At 44.0% G+C, this 18,844-nt stretch overlaps 1 protein-coding gene across 1 annotated transcript in view; it reads left to right on the top strand.

Annotated features, from left to right (window-relative positions):
• Window positions 1-18,844, top strand: part of TRPC5 (transient receptor potential cation channel subfamily C member 5) — a 63,245-nt gene that overhangs the window by 38,252 nt on the left and 6,149 nt on the right. The window contains exon 6 of the mRNA XM_009276500.1: window positions 3,964-4,159. Coding sequence (XP_009274775.1) covers window positions 3,964-4,159 — 196 coding nt within the window. The remainder of the gene's footprint in view (window positions 1-3,963; window positions 4,160-18,844) is intronic.

Raw genomic sequence — 18,844 nt, forward strand, 5'->3', positions numbered from 1 at the left:
TGTGATGACAGCTGGCAGGGTTGAAAGAGATAGCACATGCTGAAAAATAACATGAATTGTCTTTCTGATGTATTTGTTTTAATTACTAATAGTGGAAATAATTATAATAATCAGCCCCCACCCAATTGTTCTTGCTGCTTGCACAGTACTTAAAACACAATGGGAAGAGAAATAAATAAAGCACGGTCTAGAAAAAGGCCTACGCCCTGCAAACAAGCAAAACAAAACTGTTGTCCACCACTTTATGCTAAATTAAATAAAACTTGTCATAATGCCCAATAATTCTCCACCCTTCCTCAGCTGAAGGCTTGAGGTTAAGAAAGGATTTGTGACCTATTTGCACCGTTATCAAAAGCAGATGATGGCTGAGGCCACATGACTAGGTTGGAAGAGGAAAGGCTCCAACATTGTCCTGCGGGCTCCCTCCTTAAAAGAAGTGGGGGATTTTCATGGGATAGAGTCCAGCCTTACAAGAGCATCATGACCTGGTAGACCAGACGTGCTGCCGTTTTCCACTGCAGAGCAGGAACACCATAGGCTTGATGAATTTTCTCATTAAACCCATCTATATCTGGAGGAAGTGAATGGAACTGCACAGTGCTAATGAAAAACAGAATTAAAGACTTTGGTCTTTTTTCTATTTTAATTGCTTCGCATACCCCAGAAATGTGCTGTGCTGCCCTGGCAAAGGAGTTAAATAACAAATACTATTCCTTGATCTACGTCCATATTGATGCAGCAGCCAGAGGGAGAAATGTTCGGCAAGCACGATGTTTGTTAAGCGGCAACTTCTAGCTCACAAAGGGTCAAAACCACAAAGTTCAGGACTAGAGCCTGCCTTTCCCTGGAGCTATGGTGAACAGATGTATTCAGTTCTGCATTCTGGTTTGGACCTGTCTCCATTGCAAACCAGTTGTTTTACAGATTTCACTGTCAGCAGGTTAGTGGAGAAAACAACAGCAGGATTTGACTAAAGAAAAAGAGCGTTGGGTCAGCAGGAAAAAAAAAAAAGATCCTCAAGTCTGTAAGAAGGTGTAATATCTTGGGAACTAGAAATGATACAGAACCACTTAACAGAAAGTGTGCAGATCAGTTTAAATACAGACCACAATTTCTCCCACCCCAACATTCAGTTTAAACCCCCTGCCAAGGAGAATGTAGCACAGAAAGGAAATTGAGGGGGCTCAGCCTTTATGGCAGAGGTTTGTTTAAAACAAAGTCGCAGTGGGAGGGGATCCATTAGGACTGAGGTTTCCTGGCAGGGGACAGAATGCTCTGCAGTTACTTTTTGTTTGAGACTTGCTTAAGAAATTTATTTAACATGTTCTTAAAAGTTTAAATAGTCGTTATTAACACCCCCAGTACAAGCTGACATTTGGCCCTTGAGGAGATGCACAGCATGGGTGACTGGCTAAGAACGAGCAACCTGCAAAACCGAAAATTATGTTGTTGGGCTGGGGAGAGCAAGCATGGCTGGAGTGAATTCAAGTCAGAGCTGGTGTTACCTCAAGTTTGCTCATAGTTCATCCCTAATGAAAGAATAAATGTAAAAAGCTTTCAATCAGTACCCTTTGATTCCTACCAGCATTTCTAGGCAGTCACACAATAAGATCTAATTTTGTAAGGGAAGGAAAAGCAGGATGCCACTCGCGTTTGTACAGCTTGTTTAAAATGTGACACCTATTTACTGGTGCATTATTTCCTATTACTCCCGAAGGATGGGTTTAATATTTTCTTGGTGAGGAAATTTTCTGCATCGCAAACACACATCATGGAAAAGTAATATTCCTTTGTGAGAGCAATGAGGTAAAGTCATGAATAATTTAAGGTTTTATGCTTTGGCTTCACCATCCCTTAGAAAGCAGAGTGTCTACTGCTTAGGCAGACAATTTGAAAATATGTTTATCGTTGTGATTCTGGCAACTGAAGGAGGAAGAAGAGGGAGAGGAAGAGGAGGAAGGGGTGGAGGAAGTCATGCCTTACTGCCTGCTGTGTCATTCTCACTGGAGGGTCACGCTGATCGCTGGGGCCATTTCTCCAGGGACTGCAGGAGGTCAGGAGAGTTCCTGTGGCAGAGGGGGGCACCTGCTCTCTCTAAGATGCCGTGGAGAGTGGTGGAGCTTTGAGATTTCTCCTGTTTGCTTAAGATCCAAAATATACTCTGCAGGAGAGGATAGTCTTTCAATCACGATTTCCAAAATTCTTTTTTTAAAGCTGCTTCTCCGAAGCAGTGTGAGCCCCAAGTGTGAGCCCCACCTGAAACACTTACTGTGAAAAGAGATTGTGGTTCTGGCCTGTCATTAAACACTGAGGAAAGAGTTAACTAAGCCTTACTTCTACGCAAAGTTGCAGAAACCAGTTGCTGTCTTTTTCAAGGGGGACTACATGTCCACATGTAAATATATTGGCCTTAGTCTGGGCCCAAATTATACTCCTGGTTAATACTGTGAATTCAGAGCAATGCACTGATCACTTCTAAGACTGATTTCATTTTCATGACAGGAACCTCTGTCTCCCCTGAGCCTACAGCCTAATCAGTACTTTTACTGCTAACAGTTAAAATAAGTTAAAAGATAGCTAGCACTCCACCATTTTTAGTAGAGAAATGCTTAGCATTCTTTGGTTAATCCTTATTTTACCACCTGACTTATTTAATAAATCTAACAAACAGCCTGACTTTTGGGAGAAAGGATTTTTGCTTTAAGGAGTCTTTATAATTTTGGCCAGTGAAAAACATGAGATACGTCCACAATACACAAAGAAACTAAATCCCCATATAAAGCACGGGGGTACATGTGGAACAGATGCCTGGAGAAGCCGGGAGAACAGATTCCTGGTATGTCAAGTAAAGTATCTGAATTATTTGTATTGATTTTTCTAGTAGGAGCATTTGAAAATATCTGCTGACCTCAGGCCAAAATGGAAACTCTTGAACAGGCATATAAATGTCATTTTTCGATGATATAAATGCCATATTTTGGAAAGCCAAAACAAAGATGCCCAAATAGAGCAATTATTTAGATTGCTGATTATGTATTTGACGTGATTGCGAAAGGTCACTTGTCTCTGGCTGAAGCAAATAGAGACCTGGGATGATCTCATCAGCTGTAAAGCACAGTGAGGTCAGGTCTAGTTCATCTATGGAAGGAAGACTTCAAAAGAAGAAAACCTCTCCAGCTGAATTAATGTGATGACTCTCTTTCATCTGAGTCATTACTGATCAATTGCTGCAGCATGCTATTGAGGGCACTGCACTGTGCTGGGTGGGAGCTGCTGCACAAGCCATAGCCGTAGCGACCACCATTTTTGGCCACGGGCATTGCTAACAGACGGGGTCTTCGCACACCGGCCTGGTTCACTTGCAGCCAAAGTAATTGCAAGCTCTCAGCCTATATCAGAGCAAAAGGCGCAAGTGGACGTGATTTCTCGTATCTCCTACCTAGTGGTGCCTCGTTGTTGTGCACTATTTAACTGCTACGGTCATGCTATACTTTGGGATGGGTTCCCTGAACATTTAGTCTGCAGACATGTTAATGATGCAGGCACCGATTAAACAGGAGAGCTTACGTCTATAAATAACAGCAGTATCACAGCATGGCAATTTTAATTAGAGGGACTATATTGTGGCTGTTCTTTGCATGTGTGTAGAGTGGGAAGGGGAACCTTGGGTTCCTTCAGGGCAGTTAGGCTCGTTGCACCTCACAAGGATGTGGACAGGGCTCTTGGACAGGTAGCAAATGTTGTTGATGTAACACAACTCTCACATGCATTGGCCAATGGGTGACTGTGGCTGGAGTGCGGACTGCCTCCCAGGGAGAATAAATGTCTGTACTGAGCAGCCGCTCTATGGTGTCCCAGGCTCCCGATGTCTGTGTGTTCCCCACCTGAACGCTGCCTGAACCAGGCATTGTTTTCCATTCCCCAGAGTCAGGTAGCCAAGTAAAAATCTGGTTTTATTTGCAGACTTTTCGAGACCCTCCAGTCACTTTTCTGGTCTGTGTTCGGTCTGCTGAATCTCTACGTCACCAATGTAAAAGCCAGACATGAGTTCACAGAATTTGTTGGGGCCACTATGTTTGGGACCTACAACGTCATCTCCCTTGTTGTGCTGCTGAACATGCTCATAGCCATGATGAACAACTCCTACCAGCTCATTGCCGTAAGTTACCTCATTCTCTCTCTTTTTGCTTTTATTTTTCTCTGTGTGCTTCATCTGTTTGGTTTATAGCAAGTATGTATCTTCTGGGATGCTGGAGACTGCTGCCCCCAGTTTTTGACAGCAGATAGTTGGGATTTCTACTCACTAGCCTGAATCATGCTTGCGGAGGAGGTTTTGCTCTGTTTGTAATGTTTCTTAGCTGGAAAAGGCTTACCAGCTGTGATCTGCCCTTGTCTTCTCCTGTAGAGTAACCTCACTGATCACCTTGTCATTAGCAGCTGATTTACTTTGTAGCAGAGAGGTTATATAAAGGGAAGCCTTCCCACTGCTTCCTGATGTTTGGTTTTAACTTGGGGGGTGGGTGTTGTATATTTTTTTTCCTCTCTCCTATTACTATTTTCTCATTTGAAGCCGTGTGTGTCAGGAGCCCAGTCCTGTAATTTCTTATCCCACAGTCTTCCCACTGAAATTAGATCATTTCCATCTGTAACACCAGCCAGTCTCCTGGCAGCTGACTGCAGGCCCATAATCTCAGATTCCTGAGTAACCTCAGTGTAGGATGGTTCTGAGCTGAGGCAGCTCAGGGCTGCCAGTTGGCTGTAGAGCCAGTTTCAAACTTAACTTTATCTTCATTTGAATGTTCAAAATTGGTCTCTCTACTGTAATCTCATTCTGTGTACCTAAAAGCCAATCTGTACATTGATGATTAAATTTGTCAACAGATTGAAAACTAAAGCACCATGGCTCTGCATTTTAAGGCTCTTCAAGTAAACTACACAGAAACAGTATGGAAGGAAGCTAAATCTTGTGTGCACAGTACTTCAGGTACACCAGCGGGCACTTACTTTCCAGTTCTGACACCTAACATGATAGTGAGATAGATTAGAGATGATTACATGATTACATGATTAGAGATAGTGAGGTGATGAAGCGTTACATCATCTGTGAACAGAAGCAGAAGTTAGGAAAGTCATTTGTGTCCTCAGCTGGTCACTCAGAAGTACAGGCAGAGTAGAGACTTCCTTCTCTGCTTTGGATGACTCTTGGATTGACTCTAGAAGATAGAGGATAAAACACAGAAAAAAAGAACCAGCACCAGCTCTCCTACTATTTCCATTCCCAACTTCCTGGACAAATCTCTGGGGAAATGTATGGGTGAGCTCCTTTCCTGGCTAAAGCACACAGAGGGGAGTATTAAGTTGTCTGCTTGAACAGGTTCCACAACTGCTGTTGATCAACTGCTGATTCAAGTGGCTCCTAAATTTAGTTATGTAGTCAAACTGAGCACAGACCCAGCCAAATCGGTGATACTTTTGGACATCTGATCTTTATCACGTTAAAAAGTATGAGAAAAAATGGCCCATTGACCTTCCAAACGAGCAGAAAAGCAGCTTATCACAAAGGCTGCTTTATCAGTCTGTTTCAATGCTTTAAGTGCTTTCCCTTTGTTCAGTGCTACTCCTCACATTCCAGGGAGACTGGAATGAGGGGCAGAAAACAAAGATACTATCCTTGGCCATTTACTCCCATTCCCCTTCCTTTATTGTCATCAAATAGGCTTGTCACTGACACAACGCCCAAACCCAAGATTGGCATAAGAATAGCAGTATTTGCTATTCACTGGGATACAAACCACTCATCATTCTTTTCCCTGAATAATTTGAGTGATGCAATGACACATTACAAACAATCCCACATGACTTGGAGAGACCCATCATAACAATTAACTGAAGTGAATGGTTCAGAGGGGACCGTTGTATTAATGTTTTTGTATTTGGAGGACTTGGGAACAGCGAATTGCTCCATCAGAAAGTATGCTTGTGAGAAACCTGAGGGTAAAGGACTGAACTCACCAGATAACCTAGGCATAACACGCAATTCAGCGTGCAGCATGAGCCCCCTACTCAGAAGAATGACAGTGAAAATGCTACAGGATACTTCTTTGTCACTTAAGCTGTCATATTGCAATTGCTAGTGAGAGCAGTGCCTTCCCTTCTTGGGAAGGCAAGAGGCAGTGACTTCCAGCCTCTTGTGCAGTGCATGCAGCTTGTTTTTTGAAGCTAATATTTCTGCATGCTCACAGCATTCTCTCAGGGACAAGTTTTCTTCATGTGTATTCTAAGGACAAACATCAATTAATCTCTTCCCTGAAGAAAACAACTCATTAATAAATGTTGAGCTTTACAACTGTGGGTCATTTTTTAACCTCCTGTAATCGGGTCTACCCCTTTCTGAGTCACAGTAGACTGGTTGCTAGACTGGACATTTCTTCCTCCTAGTATTTATGTTACATTGAATACACATGGAATGACAGCATTCCAGGGAGGGAGGAGGGGAAGGGACCAAGAAGCCCTTGGAGCGGGGTGAAGGTCGTCTTCTCAAATACATTGGTAGGAAATCTTGTGCCACGTGCAGGACTCTGCAGAGAAATAAAATGAGCTAGACATCAGGGATGAGAGTGCATCTCTGCTTGTTGATCCCTGCAGTGGAGCGGTCAGGACAGCTTAATTAATTCCCCTTGTTAATAAGCCAGTGGCACTGCTGCAATGCAAACAGTCTTTCTCCCCTCCTTTCTTCTGGGGACAAATATGTTAATGCATTTGTAGCAGTTATTCTTCGGGTTAGCTTTTCTCCATTGTCTCATATATACATGAATTTCTGCTGTGAGGGTAGAGAAAGGAGAATCTAAGCTGCTCTTTCTTTGCTCTTCCTTGTGCCGCCCCAGTATGGGGGTTAGGGCTTGGTAGTTAATTAAGCACTGTAGGCACACAGCATGAAACCACAGGGTATCTGTGGAAGACAGGGCAAGGCAAGCAAAGAGTAAAACCTCCACACAGCTTTGAGTGATTCCCGACTCACAGAAGGAAGAATTTTTCTGCCGTAATTTTGTTGGTTTTTTACTAAGCTATTTCAGACTTCAATAAATACATTTTCCTAGGGGTACCCTGAAGCAGTTTCAATATTGATTTTTTTCATACAGCCCAAGAGCTGGTTATGGGAGGTGCTGTGTTTCACCGACAAAGCAAACAAAATCCAAATGCACACCAAAATTTCCATACGCTTTGCGCTGTTTCAATATGTGAAGATCAGAATGTTCTATACAAGCAGCACAGAATGAAACTGGATGTTATGCACTGCCGGGTCTCTCATCTCAATACCTTCCCAGACGTGACAGAAATACCATCACCTGAGGAATAGAAGAGGAATATGTCACGATGACAAGAGGAAGGACAATGGAACTTATCTGAGAGTAGCCAGGTGGCTCCATCATTTGTAAGTGGCAGAAAGTAACAGAGTGGGTAATGAGGACACTTTATGTGAGAGGCTGTTTCTCATAGGATTGCCACTTGGCTGCATCTGAAGTTATACAATCCTTCTGCCAGTTTGTAATTTTTTCAGAACAATGCGATAGTGGGTGTTACTGGGGGTCCTAGGGAGCAGGTGCATTTTGGCCTTTCTGGTGCCCTAGCGTGCAGGTATATTTTGCAAGGAATTAGCAATCTACGCAGATTTTCTGAAAGCGTGTTCCTCATGGACACATCCGTGATATTCTGGGAAGTCACGCAGGAATTAGTCACTGGAACTGTACCAACAGTTCTGACTCTGCAGCCGCAGGAGCAATGGGAAGCAAGATCAATGGAAGAACGGCAGCTAAGGCCCATCTGCAGGAGGAGAACCATAGGGCTGTGAACTCGTAATCTGAGTTCCAGGTGAGTTGGAGCGATAAGTGGCGCGCAGCAGCACTAGGCATCCCACTGACATATTAAGGAGAGATGTAAGCACTTGCAGCTTTCAGATGTTTTAGGAAAGTACAACGATGCTTAATACTTCAGGGATAGCGTCACACCAAAGTAGGTCTGAGAAAAATTACCTCTAACTACTGTGCATGAAAGTGAAGGTGTTACAGCTTCAGGTGTGTAATACATGGTGTACGTGTGGTGTTGGAATAACGACTTCACTCCAGCAGTATGTATTAAGTTACAAAATTGTTTTGTATATTGTATTTTGTATCCTCCTGTTGGTTTGCATGTCTGTTATTTCAAGCTAGTTCATCTCAGACAGCTGTTACTGCGAAAGACAGCTGCACCTTTAATTTTTTTAAGTGTATCTCTGCTAGTAGCGTGTATGACCAAACTGAAACACAGTTGCCAGTGTTCGGATTGGAGAAATTAGGACACTGGACACCAAACTAGGAGTGCAGTTTTAAATGATGGAATGAAATGGAGTGGATTAGCACGTATTGTGGAGGACAAGAATGAAAATGATAAATATTTTGCATAGCAAAACAAAAGCTGTACAGTAAACAGAAACAGTTGGTATGCACAGCTAAAAATAAGTGATCACTTTCAGGAAATTTTGACTGTAAGTGTAGGGATGTTGTACATGGAATTTTCTCCATTTTTGCAAAGTAGAGAGCTTAAAAATTAAAGTACAGAGGAACATAAAGATTTTTCAGCTCCCTATTACATTGTTTCCAAGATGACTTTGGATTTCCCCCAGGAAGTAGTATCAAACTTTTCCTGATCTACAAAGAACAAGAATTCCTCTAGTTTTCTGCACCAGTTGAACTCCCTCAGCACCATGGCAGTAATTGCTACCCAGTTTAATTCACAACAGCAGCAGAAATTCTCTTCCCCACTGTGATCCATGACCCCTAGGACTGTCAAAAAAATGTTGCACCTCCTCTGCTTGCATGACCTGCACAGTTATTACGTGGTGGTTTTGCTAAGGAAGAATTTTACGAATCAATAGACTTAGTTCAAGATACACAGCTGGACAGTCCCTGCATGTGGCAGGTTTTGGGGTGGTAGATTGTCCCCCTGTAGAGGTAAGGCCAGCTCCAAAGCCTGGACTCAAATCTAAGCTATTGTAAAGCATCAGGAAGTGTTCATCTCACAAGTCCCATTGCAGAACCATTAATTTGAGTTTCTTAGGAGAAATCGAGATGTGTTTGTTTTTTAACTCTGTCATACAGCAGGAAATGAAATTATCCTCTCGTTATACTCTTGTTGCCAATATGAGCTGGGATTAATGTCTCTTGAAGGTTTTTATGGTGTAGCAACACAACTAGGCTCTAGAAAGGGGATTAAATGGCTCTCCTTTGGTTCGCCAGCTGAATAAAATATCACTGTTTGTCCCCCAGTTTCATGGCCCTCAGGGGCTCCAGCTGACCAACATACACATCCTGCTGGTCACTGCCCATGTGCAGACCCCGTGTTCTGGGTGCAGGTAATACACTCGAGTCTTTTCTTCATTCTACAGTGCAACTGTAATTACCCAAATCTCAATTACTGTGCTCCCAAAACTCATCCGTGTCATCAGTAATAATTAATTGAAATCGCAAATTCTCCTGAACTTAGTCGGTGCCTTTTGTGACATTTGGACAGACAGATTTCTGTTACGTTTCCCCACGGAGTGTGATATGTGTGAAGAAATGCCAGACCCCTGCGCTCTAGTTCCCTCCTGCATAGCTGTAGCACATCTTTAGAGGAGCGGGATTGATTCCCAAGGCTGGGTGCTTTCTCTGGAGCTCGTCGCTGGATGTGGGGGACTCCCAACAGATTTTTATTTGAAAGTGAAGGGAAATATGTTGCAGCAGTGGTGTGCCGTGATGCTACCATACAGCGAGAAGCCTGTGTGTGAAATTAGCCCTGGAGCCTTGCTCTAGACTGGCAGGCAGCTTAATTGCTTTTTGTTAGCAAGCTAAAGTATTCATTTGAAGGTGTAGAACTGTTTGTCTTTTTGCTGGCTTTGGCCTAATTACATATAACCCATGGACTTGAATCAAGTTGTTAATATTCATCTGGTGTTTGCAGAGCCTCTAAATGGAAGCACTCGATGTGCTCTGACTTCACATGCTGCATCTTTCTTCTGTTGTCAGACTAGACAAAACTAATTCTCCATCCTAGTGCCCAATCCTGCAAACCCCTGCTCATACGACCACTGTCAGCAGGGTCAGAAGGTTAATCCTTTTTGTTGATTTTAATCTTTGAAAACCCAGATATTTATCTGACCCTGTGTACCACCATGGCCAAACCACTCATGGCTTATTCAGAGGAGCAGAAACATTACATTTAAGTAAAAAACAAGATGAGCTTGCAAGCTGTAGATGACCCCTGGCTGATTTAAGATATTACAGGGAATTTGCTGGCATTCATATGGGTGGGTTCTGTTTTCTTTGGTGTAGTTAACGCAACAGTGCCCCGCATGACAGGTCAATAATTCTCTGCCCATTACGTGCGAAGCAGCGCAGCAAGGTTTGCTCTTGCTACATGATAGAAGTTGAAGTATCCAGATGGAACCACGTAGGTTGCAGCCCCCTACATTACCCCATCTTTTATTTAGGCCTGACAAGCTCAATTAGCATTAGCTTGTGCTTCTGCATCGAGGGGACTTCTGTTAAAAAGGCAGAAGAAAAGAGGAAAAGTGAAAGATAAAGGAAAAATATTACTGAGGAAAAAGCAGTGAAAAACTAAAAGGGATTTATCTGGGAAGAGCTTTCACACGATACGAGCACTGGGAACAGCTATATTAAGAATCCTCTGAAACGTGACTTTTTAGATGCCAGTGCTTCACAGATTTCCCTTTCAACACACTGCAATCTAGCAAATAAGTTGATGCTGATTATATAGGTGAAACAGGATACATACAACTCCAATTAAACGGGAAGATGTCTAATAACCTGGATGCTGTGCTGTGGCTCCTCGTCTGCATTTCTGTTCTCCGGTCTGGTCCGCCGCAGCTCCTCAGCTGCAGACCCTGCTCTCAGAATCTGGGGAAGAAACAGGGGCTTCGTCTCCTGAATAAGCGCTGTCTGTACGGCTCAAGATTCACTTAGAGACTTGAGCGATCTTATACGTTTGTAATGGTTCCCTTTCTTTTGGCTCAAGGATATATTTAAGCAATTGGGATGTTTAGCTAGTATTTTTCATTTTTTGAGCATTTTTTTTTCAATTTTTGGCAGCTAAGCTCATGCACTGCATTTAAGTGACTATGCAAGCAGGCTGACTTCCAGAGGTGTCGGGCACCTGCTTCTCCCACTGGTGCTATGAGCTTGACAGACTCAGTAAAAGACATAGTCCAGCTCCACTCCTTCGCTGAGGAAAGGCAATTTATGACCAGTCATAAAAGAGCAAAATACTAAAGCGTTTGGTACCTGAATACATGTACATGGTTTCATTGCTTAACTATGGAAGTTTGGGAATGATCATTTCATTCTTTTGGTTACTTGAGGAAGGGATATCAGGGCTGTGTATGTATGTGCATAAAAAGGTTGTAAAGCCTAAGGAGACACAGTGAGGCTCAGAGCTTTGATTCAGAGAAATTCCAGCAACACATGAAAACAGCTCCCACGGTCAGACCAGTAATGAATTTACTGTGTTACTCCCCATCTGGCCAGCTCGATGCAACCAGATATTCTGGTTAACATTTTTGTAGCACAGGAGTCAGTGGCAAAGACCATCAAATGTGCTTTGTGATTACTCATAATCAGAGTTGAGATCTAAAAGTTACCAATGGCCCCAAATAACACATTAAATAAACTGTTAGACCTTTAAATACCTTTGTTGCAGCTGACATCACATTTTGCAGCTGAAATCACATCCTTAGAATGGCACAGGCTGGATCCTGGGATCTGAAATTCACATGTGGATCCAAACTGGGATTTTTCTTCTTGGGACTAATTTCTCTTGGAAAAAAAATAAACAAGAAATAAATAAAGAAGGGTACAGAGAAGTACCTGAGTCTCCTTTGTATCTGGCTCCCACCAGTCTAGCAAGAAATTTCAAGACATTTCTTCTTCCTTGGAAGACTCAAATCCCAGGCTGACCGGCTATGCAGAAAAAAATCAAAAGATAATATTCTGGAAATAGTGCAAGTAGAAATGAGGCGAAGTTGTTCTTTTTTGCCACGGTACTCAGAGGTTCATCAACACTCAAGCACTTTGGGTTAGACATACCTTCCCAGCCCACCGTTTCTCTATGGGCACCAGGCTGACCGGCTATGCAGAAAAAAATCAAAAGATAATATTCTGGAAATAGTGCAAGTAGAAATGAGGCGAAGTTGTTCTTTTTTGCCAGAGTACTCAGAGGTTCATCAACACTCAAACACTTTGGGTTAGACATACCTTCCCAGCCCACCGTTTCTCTATGGGCACGTGTGAATTACTTGATTTTGACCTGGCTGGAAGTAGTTAACATTATCAGCAGAGATGCACCTTGTCTCTCTGAGCATGAAAAGAGGCTCTTAGCAGGCAGTGATAAAGGAGAGAGAATAGATGGCAGGAAGAACAAAGCTTTAGTGATATCTTTCTCATTGTTTCTTCCTGCTGAAGCTTTTTTAGAGAACTATTTGTCTGCATGACCTTCCTATTGCTCTGATTTATTTGACTATTAAAATAAAAACTGAACTTTACTAGAATGTGACTGAAGGGAAAAAAAAAAAAAGGTGTCAGTTCAAATAATTTAACTGCACTAAAACCAGCACAATCCGCAGTTCTCTGTGTTTTCTCAAATATAATATTCCCTGGCCTTCTCATTAGCTATCATTGTTTCCATCCAATATGCTGGTGGGAGATGAAAGTTAATTGATATATATAACCTAAATCCATTGTGGAATGTAATGCATTGCAAGCTATAACAAAAAAATTAATTATTAATATATTCTGCACGTGGAAGATATAAATAGCAGAGTTGCTAAAGCATGCATTTTCCAAGTACAAACTGATTCCCCGGAGCTGGGAAAATCGGCCAACTTGCAGCATGGAGGTCCGTTCTGGGGAAGCGGTGGCCAGTGCAACAGCTCATCTAATAGGTCTGCTGTGGTGTCACTCAGAAGTGAATGCCCGTGCTCTTCACTTGACCTTGCGTCTTCAGAAGCCATTAGTGATTTTCTTTTCCATTGCAACCAGTGACCTACCCCATTTCCATAATTTCCGAGCCTCTTTGGCTACGCTCCAAAGATGGAGCCCTTTATCCATCTTATTATAAAACGCAGTCACCGTGCTGTATGTCTTGTTGAAACTGAACTGGCCATTCCCTTGATCTGTTCGAAGTGATGGACCTCGGACACTGCAAAATGAAGGAAGCTTTTCCTAACTTCCTCTGTTACAGCGTATTCTTTTATGGGCTCTACCATGACTGGGATCTTCATCCAGCTTTCAAGTTTTTAAGGCTCGCAATCCCATTGATGGCTTATCTGAAATGTCTGCTATGTAAACATTTAGATTTTGGGTTTTTCTCCCTTGCGCTCTGTTTGATTTCCTCACCTAAGGGCCTTGCTGCCTTCTGCCTTTTACCAGATAAGGATAGCTCTTTTCTGAAATCAAGACTTTACCTGTATCCTGGCCCAAGAATTCTCTTTTCTTGTATCCCAGTGCTGGTATTTATTTATGAGTATTTCTTCAGGACCTGCCTATGCTTCATGTACGTCCTTTTTCTTTTCTGTTGCCTATGATGCTTCATGTACGTCCTTTTTCTTTTCTGTGCTGCAGCCAGAAAGCACCCCGCATCCCGGGCCGAGCTGCTGCCCGGGGAGCTGCTCTCCCTCCCCACACTGCACGCCCTGCCCTTACCCATTTGCCTGCATTGTTGCATGCTTGTGCATGGGGTTTGCTCTGCGGCTCTCTGAGCATGTTTTCCCTCACATCTGGGTGCTCCTTCGCTTTGTATGTGCCGGTTTGTGTCTGCCGTGGGCTTGTTCTCCCCAGGGCATTGCCACACGCTCCTCTTCAAAGCCGTGTGTGGTCAGCGTGGGGCCACTGCAGCCGCCCGTCTGGTCGCTGATCAGGACTCCGTTTGCTTTACCCAGTGCAGCGTGTGATTTTGTGCTAGACCATACTTTCATCTCTTCTCTGGCTGCCTCATTCCCTGACTGTTCTAATTGCTTTTTCTAATGCTAGATTGTCCTCCTGTAGTAATTTTTCTTGTATTATTTTTGAGATTGATCCTATTAAGTTCTTATCCTTCAGTATGTCATCCCCAGCTTTGACAGCAGTCATTTGTTGTCAGCTGCAGCTGAATTACCTATGCATTAATTGCCTTTGGAGGTCCCTGCTTTTTCTTATAGACATTTTTTTCTTTCTATGACATATTTTTCTTTGAAAAATATTAAGCATCGTTTACCTCAAATAGCCTGCTTGGATTTTTGCTGCTTGCTTCTCTGGGCTTGTCATTAAACCCCCAAGCTCTGCTGATGTTATTACCAGTTTGCCCAAAACATATTACAAAATTAACAGCTTTGAAACTGCACAAGAGTCGTCTGTGTCGGGTTCTGTAAAGATTAACATTCTCCTGACCCTCTTTCTGCAATGCTTTCTGTTCAGGACACACAAGGGTATCTTTCTTGTGCTAGCCTGCTTGAAAGCCATTGCTGATACATTTTCTGTGCTGTTTCCTGCTCTGGGTTTAGCAAAAAGCAATAAAGAGGCACGTGAGATAGAAATATACTAAATAGAGTTTAATGACTTTTCCTACACTACGCAGCGCAGCTAATTACACAGCAAAAAAGCACCTTTGAAGTTCCTGTGCCTCTCAGGCAACAAGCCTCCCTTCCTCAATAGGCTGCAAATAAGATATGTCAGCGAGCACCTTTTAAAGGTGAACGCTGAGCCTCCTCCTTCCTTCCTAGAGGAAAGTACTACAGCTTGGGCACTTCCTAACCTTGTGGGGCTGCTGCTGGCACCTCCTGGGACAGCAGCAGAGAGCAGTCCTGCTACTCCTGATGCAGAAATCACGCCGGCTTCTGCCAGCATTCCCGGCACAACGGGAAAGCTTCCCGTGCCTCCTTCTGAAGCACTCAGTCACGGCTAGACATGCCTCACGGTCCTGAGGGCATTGTCACAGCCATCTATATCTGCATCTGACAGGCAGCAGCCTGATTTCCAGCTTAGCCCACTGACTGTTGTATAATAAAGCACAAGAAAGGCACACACAGCCCTTTTTGTGCCAGCTAGAAAGATGCTAGATGTCTTTATACATTATTCTTTCCAAATGGGCGTGGGGAAGATTTGCATCCCAGGACCACACTTCTTCCCTCTTGTTAGATGAAGGGGCAGAAGCCCTTGTGCACCTCTGTGTAGCACAGAGGAGCTTCAGTAACTCATTGTCTTGTGATTGTTTTACAGTGGAAAAGTTTGAAGATCTCAGAGTGCCTGGCTGCCGAGCGTTACCGTCATCTCAGCATTATGTTTTAGCTGAGTGTTTGTGCCAGGCTCTACACCAGCCTAAACCAGAGCTAACCACAGTGTGCAACAGCAGAGTGCTGTTTCAGCCTATCATCAGCCCTGAGCTAACGTAAACTCAGGACTATCCCAGTAGTTTCAGGGATGCTAATTCAAGAGTCACGAGATCGGGCTCCCAGTTTGCCGCAGGCTTCCCACAGGACAGCCCTGTGCTTCAGCTCCTATGTGCTAAGTTAAAAGTAACAGCATTTTCCTCCATCAGCTTTCCAGCCACGAGGGAGCTGAAATACTAAACACATGAAGAGGTTGAGGAACCTAGAGGCTGAGGCACTGGTAGCCATCTCATACAGAGAACTGAAACAGTCTTCCATTGCTGGGGCTCTGCTGGCTGGGTCAGTACCAGCTGAGAAGCTGGCCATTATTTGGCAAAGTCTGATCTAAACCATATGGCCCAGCAAGGAGATGGTGATGGAAATCTTTACAAAAAACATTTCACAAAGTGTAAACAACAGATTTTCTACACAGAGATAAAGATGGAGATTAATGCTTGACTTATCCTGGATAATTAGTGTAGCAGGTAATTATTTGAAATCTGGCACATCTGTGAATACATCACTTTTTGACTGAATTAGAAAATCCTCACAACTGCTACAGTAAGATGGCTTCAGCGATCCCACGGGGAAATCTTTATGGGAGATTAATTATCACTTCAAACGGCAGAGATTTGCAAGAGGATTATGTGGCCAATATGACACATTCGCATTGTGATAGTAAGTGATACAGTTTTTTTTCTCACAAAGAAGCCGAGTGCTGGTTTCTTTGAGTTCATGTGTTCTTCGAGCTTGAGGGCTCGGCCCTCTTAGAAGTAGAGTGTTTTATAGCTGAAATGATGAGCAGTGCTTGAAAGAGAACAGTGACAAGAACAAGGGCAAGAGCAACAGGAGCTCAAAGAGAGGACAGTGAAATCCAAACTTGGATTTAAATTCCTAAAGCAATAAGGTCACACTTGCAAAGCTAGTGGATATGTTTCTTTAGCTTATTATAAATGTTACCAAAAAGTTGTCATCTAAGAACATTCTATGAGACAGCACAGGTCTGTGAGGATCCTGTCCTCGCTGCGCAGTGGGTCTGCTCGAAGCTCCTCGCCACGGCAGAGCGCTGCAGGGCACATCTTGCACCGTTGAGCTCCCCTTGGTGCGTGCCCTCTGCCAGCGCTCCCTGTGCAGGGGCAGAGCACCTGCGCTTCCTCCAGTCCTCTCTTAGGAAACCCATTTCTGTTGAAGCCTCCCAGGGTTCCATCTGTGCTGGCTGTCCCTGGGAGCGGGCTCCAACATGCCATCTCCTGTGACCCATCTCTGTAAATCAGCGGCTAGCGCAGCACCACTACGGGTGGCACCGAACCTTCCAGCAGGAGGTCCGGGCTTGTCTATCCGCTGCATAGCTTTGCGGGGTGTGTGGTGGCCAGGCCCAGTCTGAGCAAGGGAAGGGCCCTCAGGTTGGACTCTCACTGTAGTGAGCTTGCTTTGAGTGTTCACCTACATGCAATCTTTGCGACAGCTTTGATGCAAAGCAGGCTCAGGCTCGGGCAGCTCTCAAAAATGTAAAGCTTGCCCAGTGGCCTGCAGTCACTGGGGAGATGCACCAAAAACCTGGAGCACGTCTTGTGGTCCACAGGGCCACGTTCACAGCCAACGCAATGACTGATGTACTGGCTGTAACTCACGAGTGCTTCAGGTTTGAATTGGCTATCGAATGATTGCTGAAGCATGGTACTCTTGGTACTCAACACAGGGAGGCGAGTTAGGAAAGCTGTAGTTTTGTGTGCAGATTTCACTGCTTACAGCACTAAAGAGAGCTCTAACCAAGAAAATGGTGGTTTCCTGGCACACAAAGACATTCTCAGTAAAATTGAAATGTGTCTTTGCTATATATTGCCAACACAAAACTGCTGCCAGGAGCTCCCATCTGATTTGCTCAGGTTCTCAATATATCAAGGTGAATAATTGAGACAGGCTAAGTTTGTAAACCCTAGGGAATTCACAGCAACAGAAAAGAGAGAGAAAGAGAAAGAAAAGATACTTTGAGCTTTGTACAGAGGGTCTGTCTTTTAAAAGAGGTTATATTGCCACTTGTTGACTGAGTCTGCACAGGAAGAAATACAGGTGGGGCTGAAGCCAGCCAGCATCCACCAGCCTCACCCACAGACACATTTAGATCAACAGGGATTTGTTCAGACCAACCACAAAACTTACCCAATGAGAAACTCCTGCTAGGTTTCACAGCACTGCCCTGCACCTGCATTCGGCCCCTAGGCAAGCCCACGTAGTCCCCTTATACTATTTTAAAATGAGGAACAAAAAGAAAATACTCTGTGCAGAAAAACTTCTTTAGCCCATTTCTTTCTTCCTTCCTTTCCCAGAAACTAATTTACAATGCCCAAGCTATAGGTTTGCCTTATCCTCCTCTACAAACAGCATCCAACATCCACTACTAAATCACCTCTGTCCAGGACATGCCCTTTTTATGTGCTGAAGGAAATTACTGCCAAATTACTGCCAAGTCACCACACCTGATCCCACCCCACCACCGACACTGGACCTTTGATGGACCTTTGTAGAAGGGAAGGGTGGATTTATAACCTTCTCCAAACTACCTTCTGTCTTCTGACTCCTCAATAGGACATTTACACCTACTTCTGTATTGACAAAGAACTTAAAATATACATGTCTCTACCCAAAATAACAGTCTTTGCACTCTCCTTCAGCTACTGCCTCACCCTAAACTCTCCAGCTGCCCCAGATAGTGCTATCAGTGTTGCCAGGTGTCTGTAGTTCCTGCACACCCTGAGAAAGGCTTACTCACAGCAGGGCTGAAGAACTCAGTGTTGGTCTCATACAGCTATTCCCCTACAAAATGCTTTAGATGCTTGAACCAGCAATGCACCTCTTGTCTGCAGCCTTTCAAGATGGCAGTCGCTACTGGGTTTACCCTGGTAGCGAGCATGTCCAGGTAGAGCACAGAAAGCTGCAGCTCAGGCCCCTTCTCTACCAAGAGAGATTTGATCTCCCACCTCCGCCGCAGGCAGCACGCCCTCCCTAGCGGCCCCTTGGCTTACCTGGCGTGTGATGCCGGTTGTTCTTCTGAAGACTGTTTCAACTGAAGTTGCCCAGAGCAGGAAATGTTCAGGTAGAAAGATGGGCGTGAGTGAGCCTTTAGGATTGAGCAGGGAGCAGCCAGCCCTGCTTCTGGAAGAGGCTGGGACAGCTCTGCCTTTAACTCTGAGCAGTTATTAGGCAGGAGTCGTCCTGTGGGCTGGTTGTGGAGCTCGGAGCACTAACCCAGAGTCTGGGAAGGAGGAGCAGCAGCTGCATGGCACCAGCTTGTCCTGCTCTCCTCCAGCTCTGCTGAGCTTGCTGCAGCCTGCAGGTACGAGACAAATGAAGAAAAAATGAGCAGGACTTTTTTTTTTTTTTTTTTGGGGGCAATTTTTTTTAATGCTGCAAACT

Source organism: Aptenodytes forsteri, unplaced genomic scaffold (assembly GCF_000699145.1).
Source record: "Aptenodytes forsteri isolate BGI_AS27 unplaced genomic scaffold, ASM69914v1 Scaffold107, whole genome shotgun sequence".
Lineage (NCBI taxonomy): Eukaryota > Metazoa > Chordata > Aves > Sphenisciformes > Spheniscidae > Aptenodytes > Aptenodytes forsteri.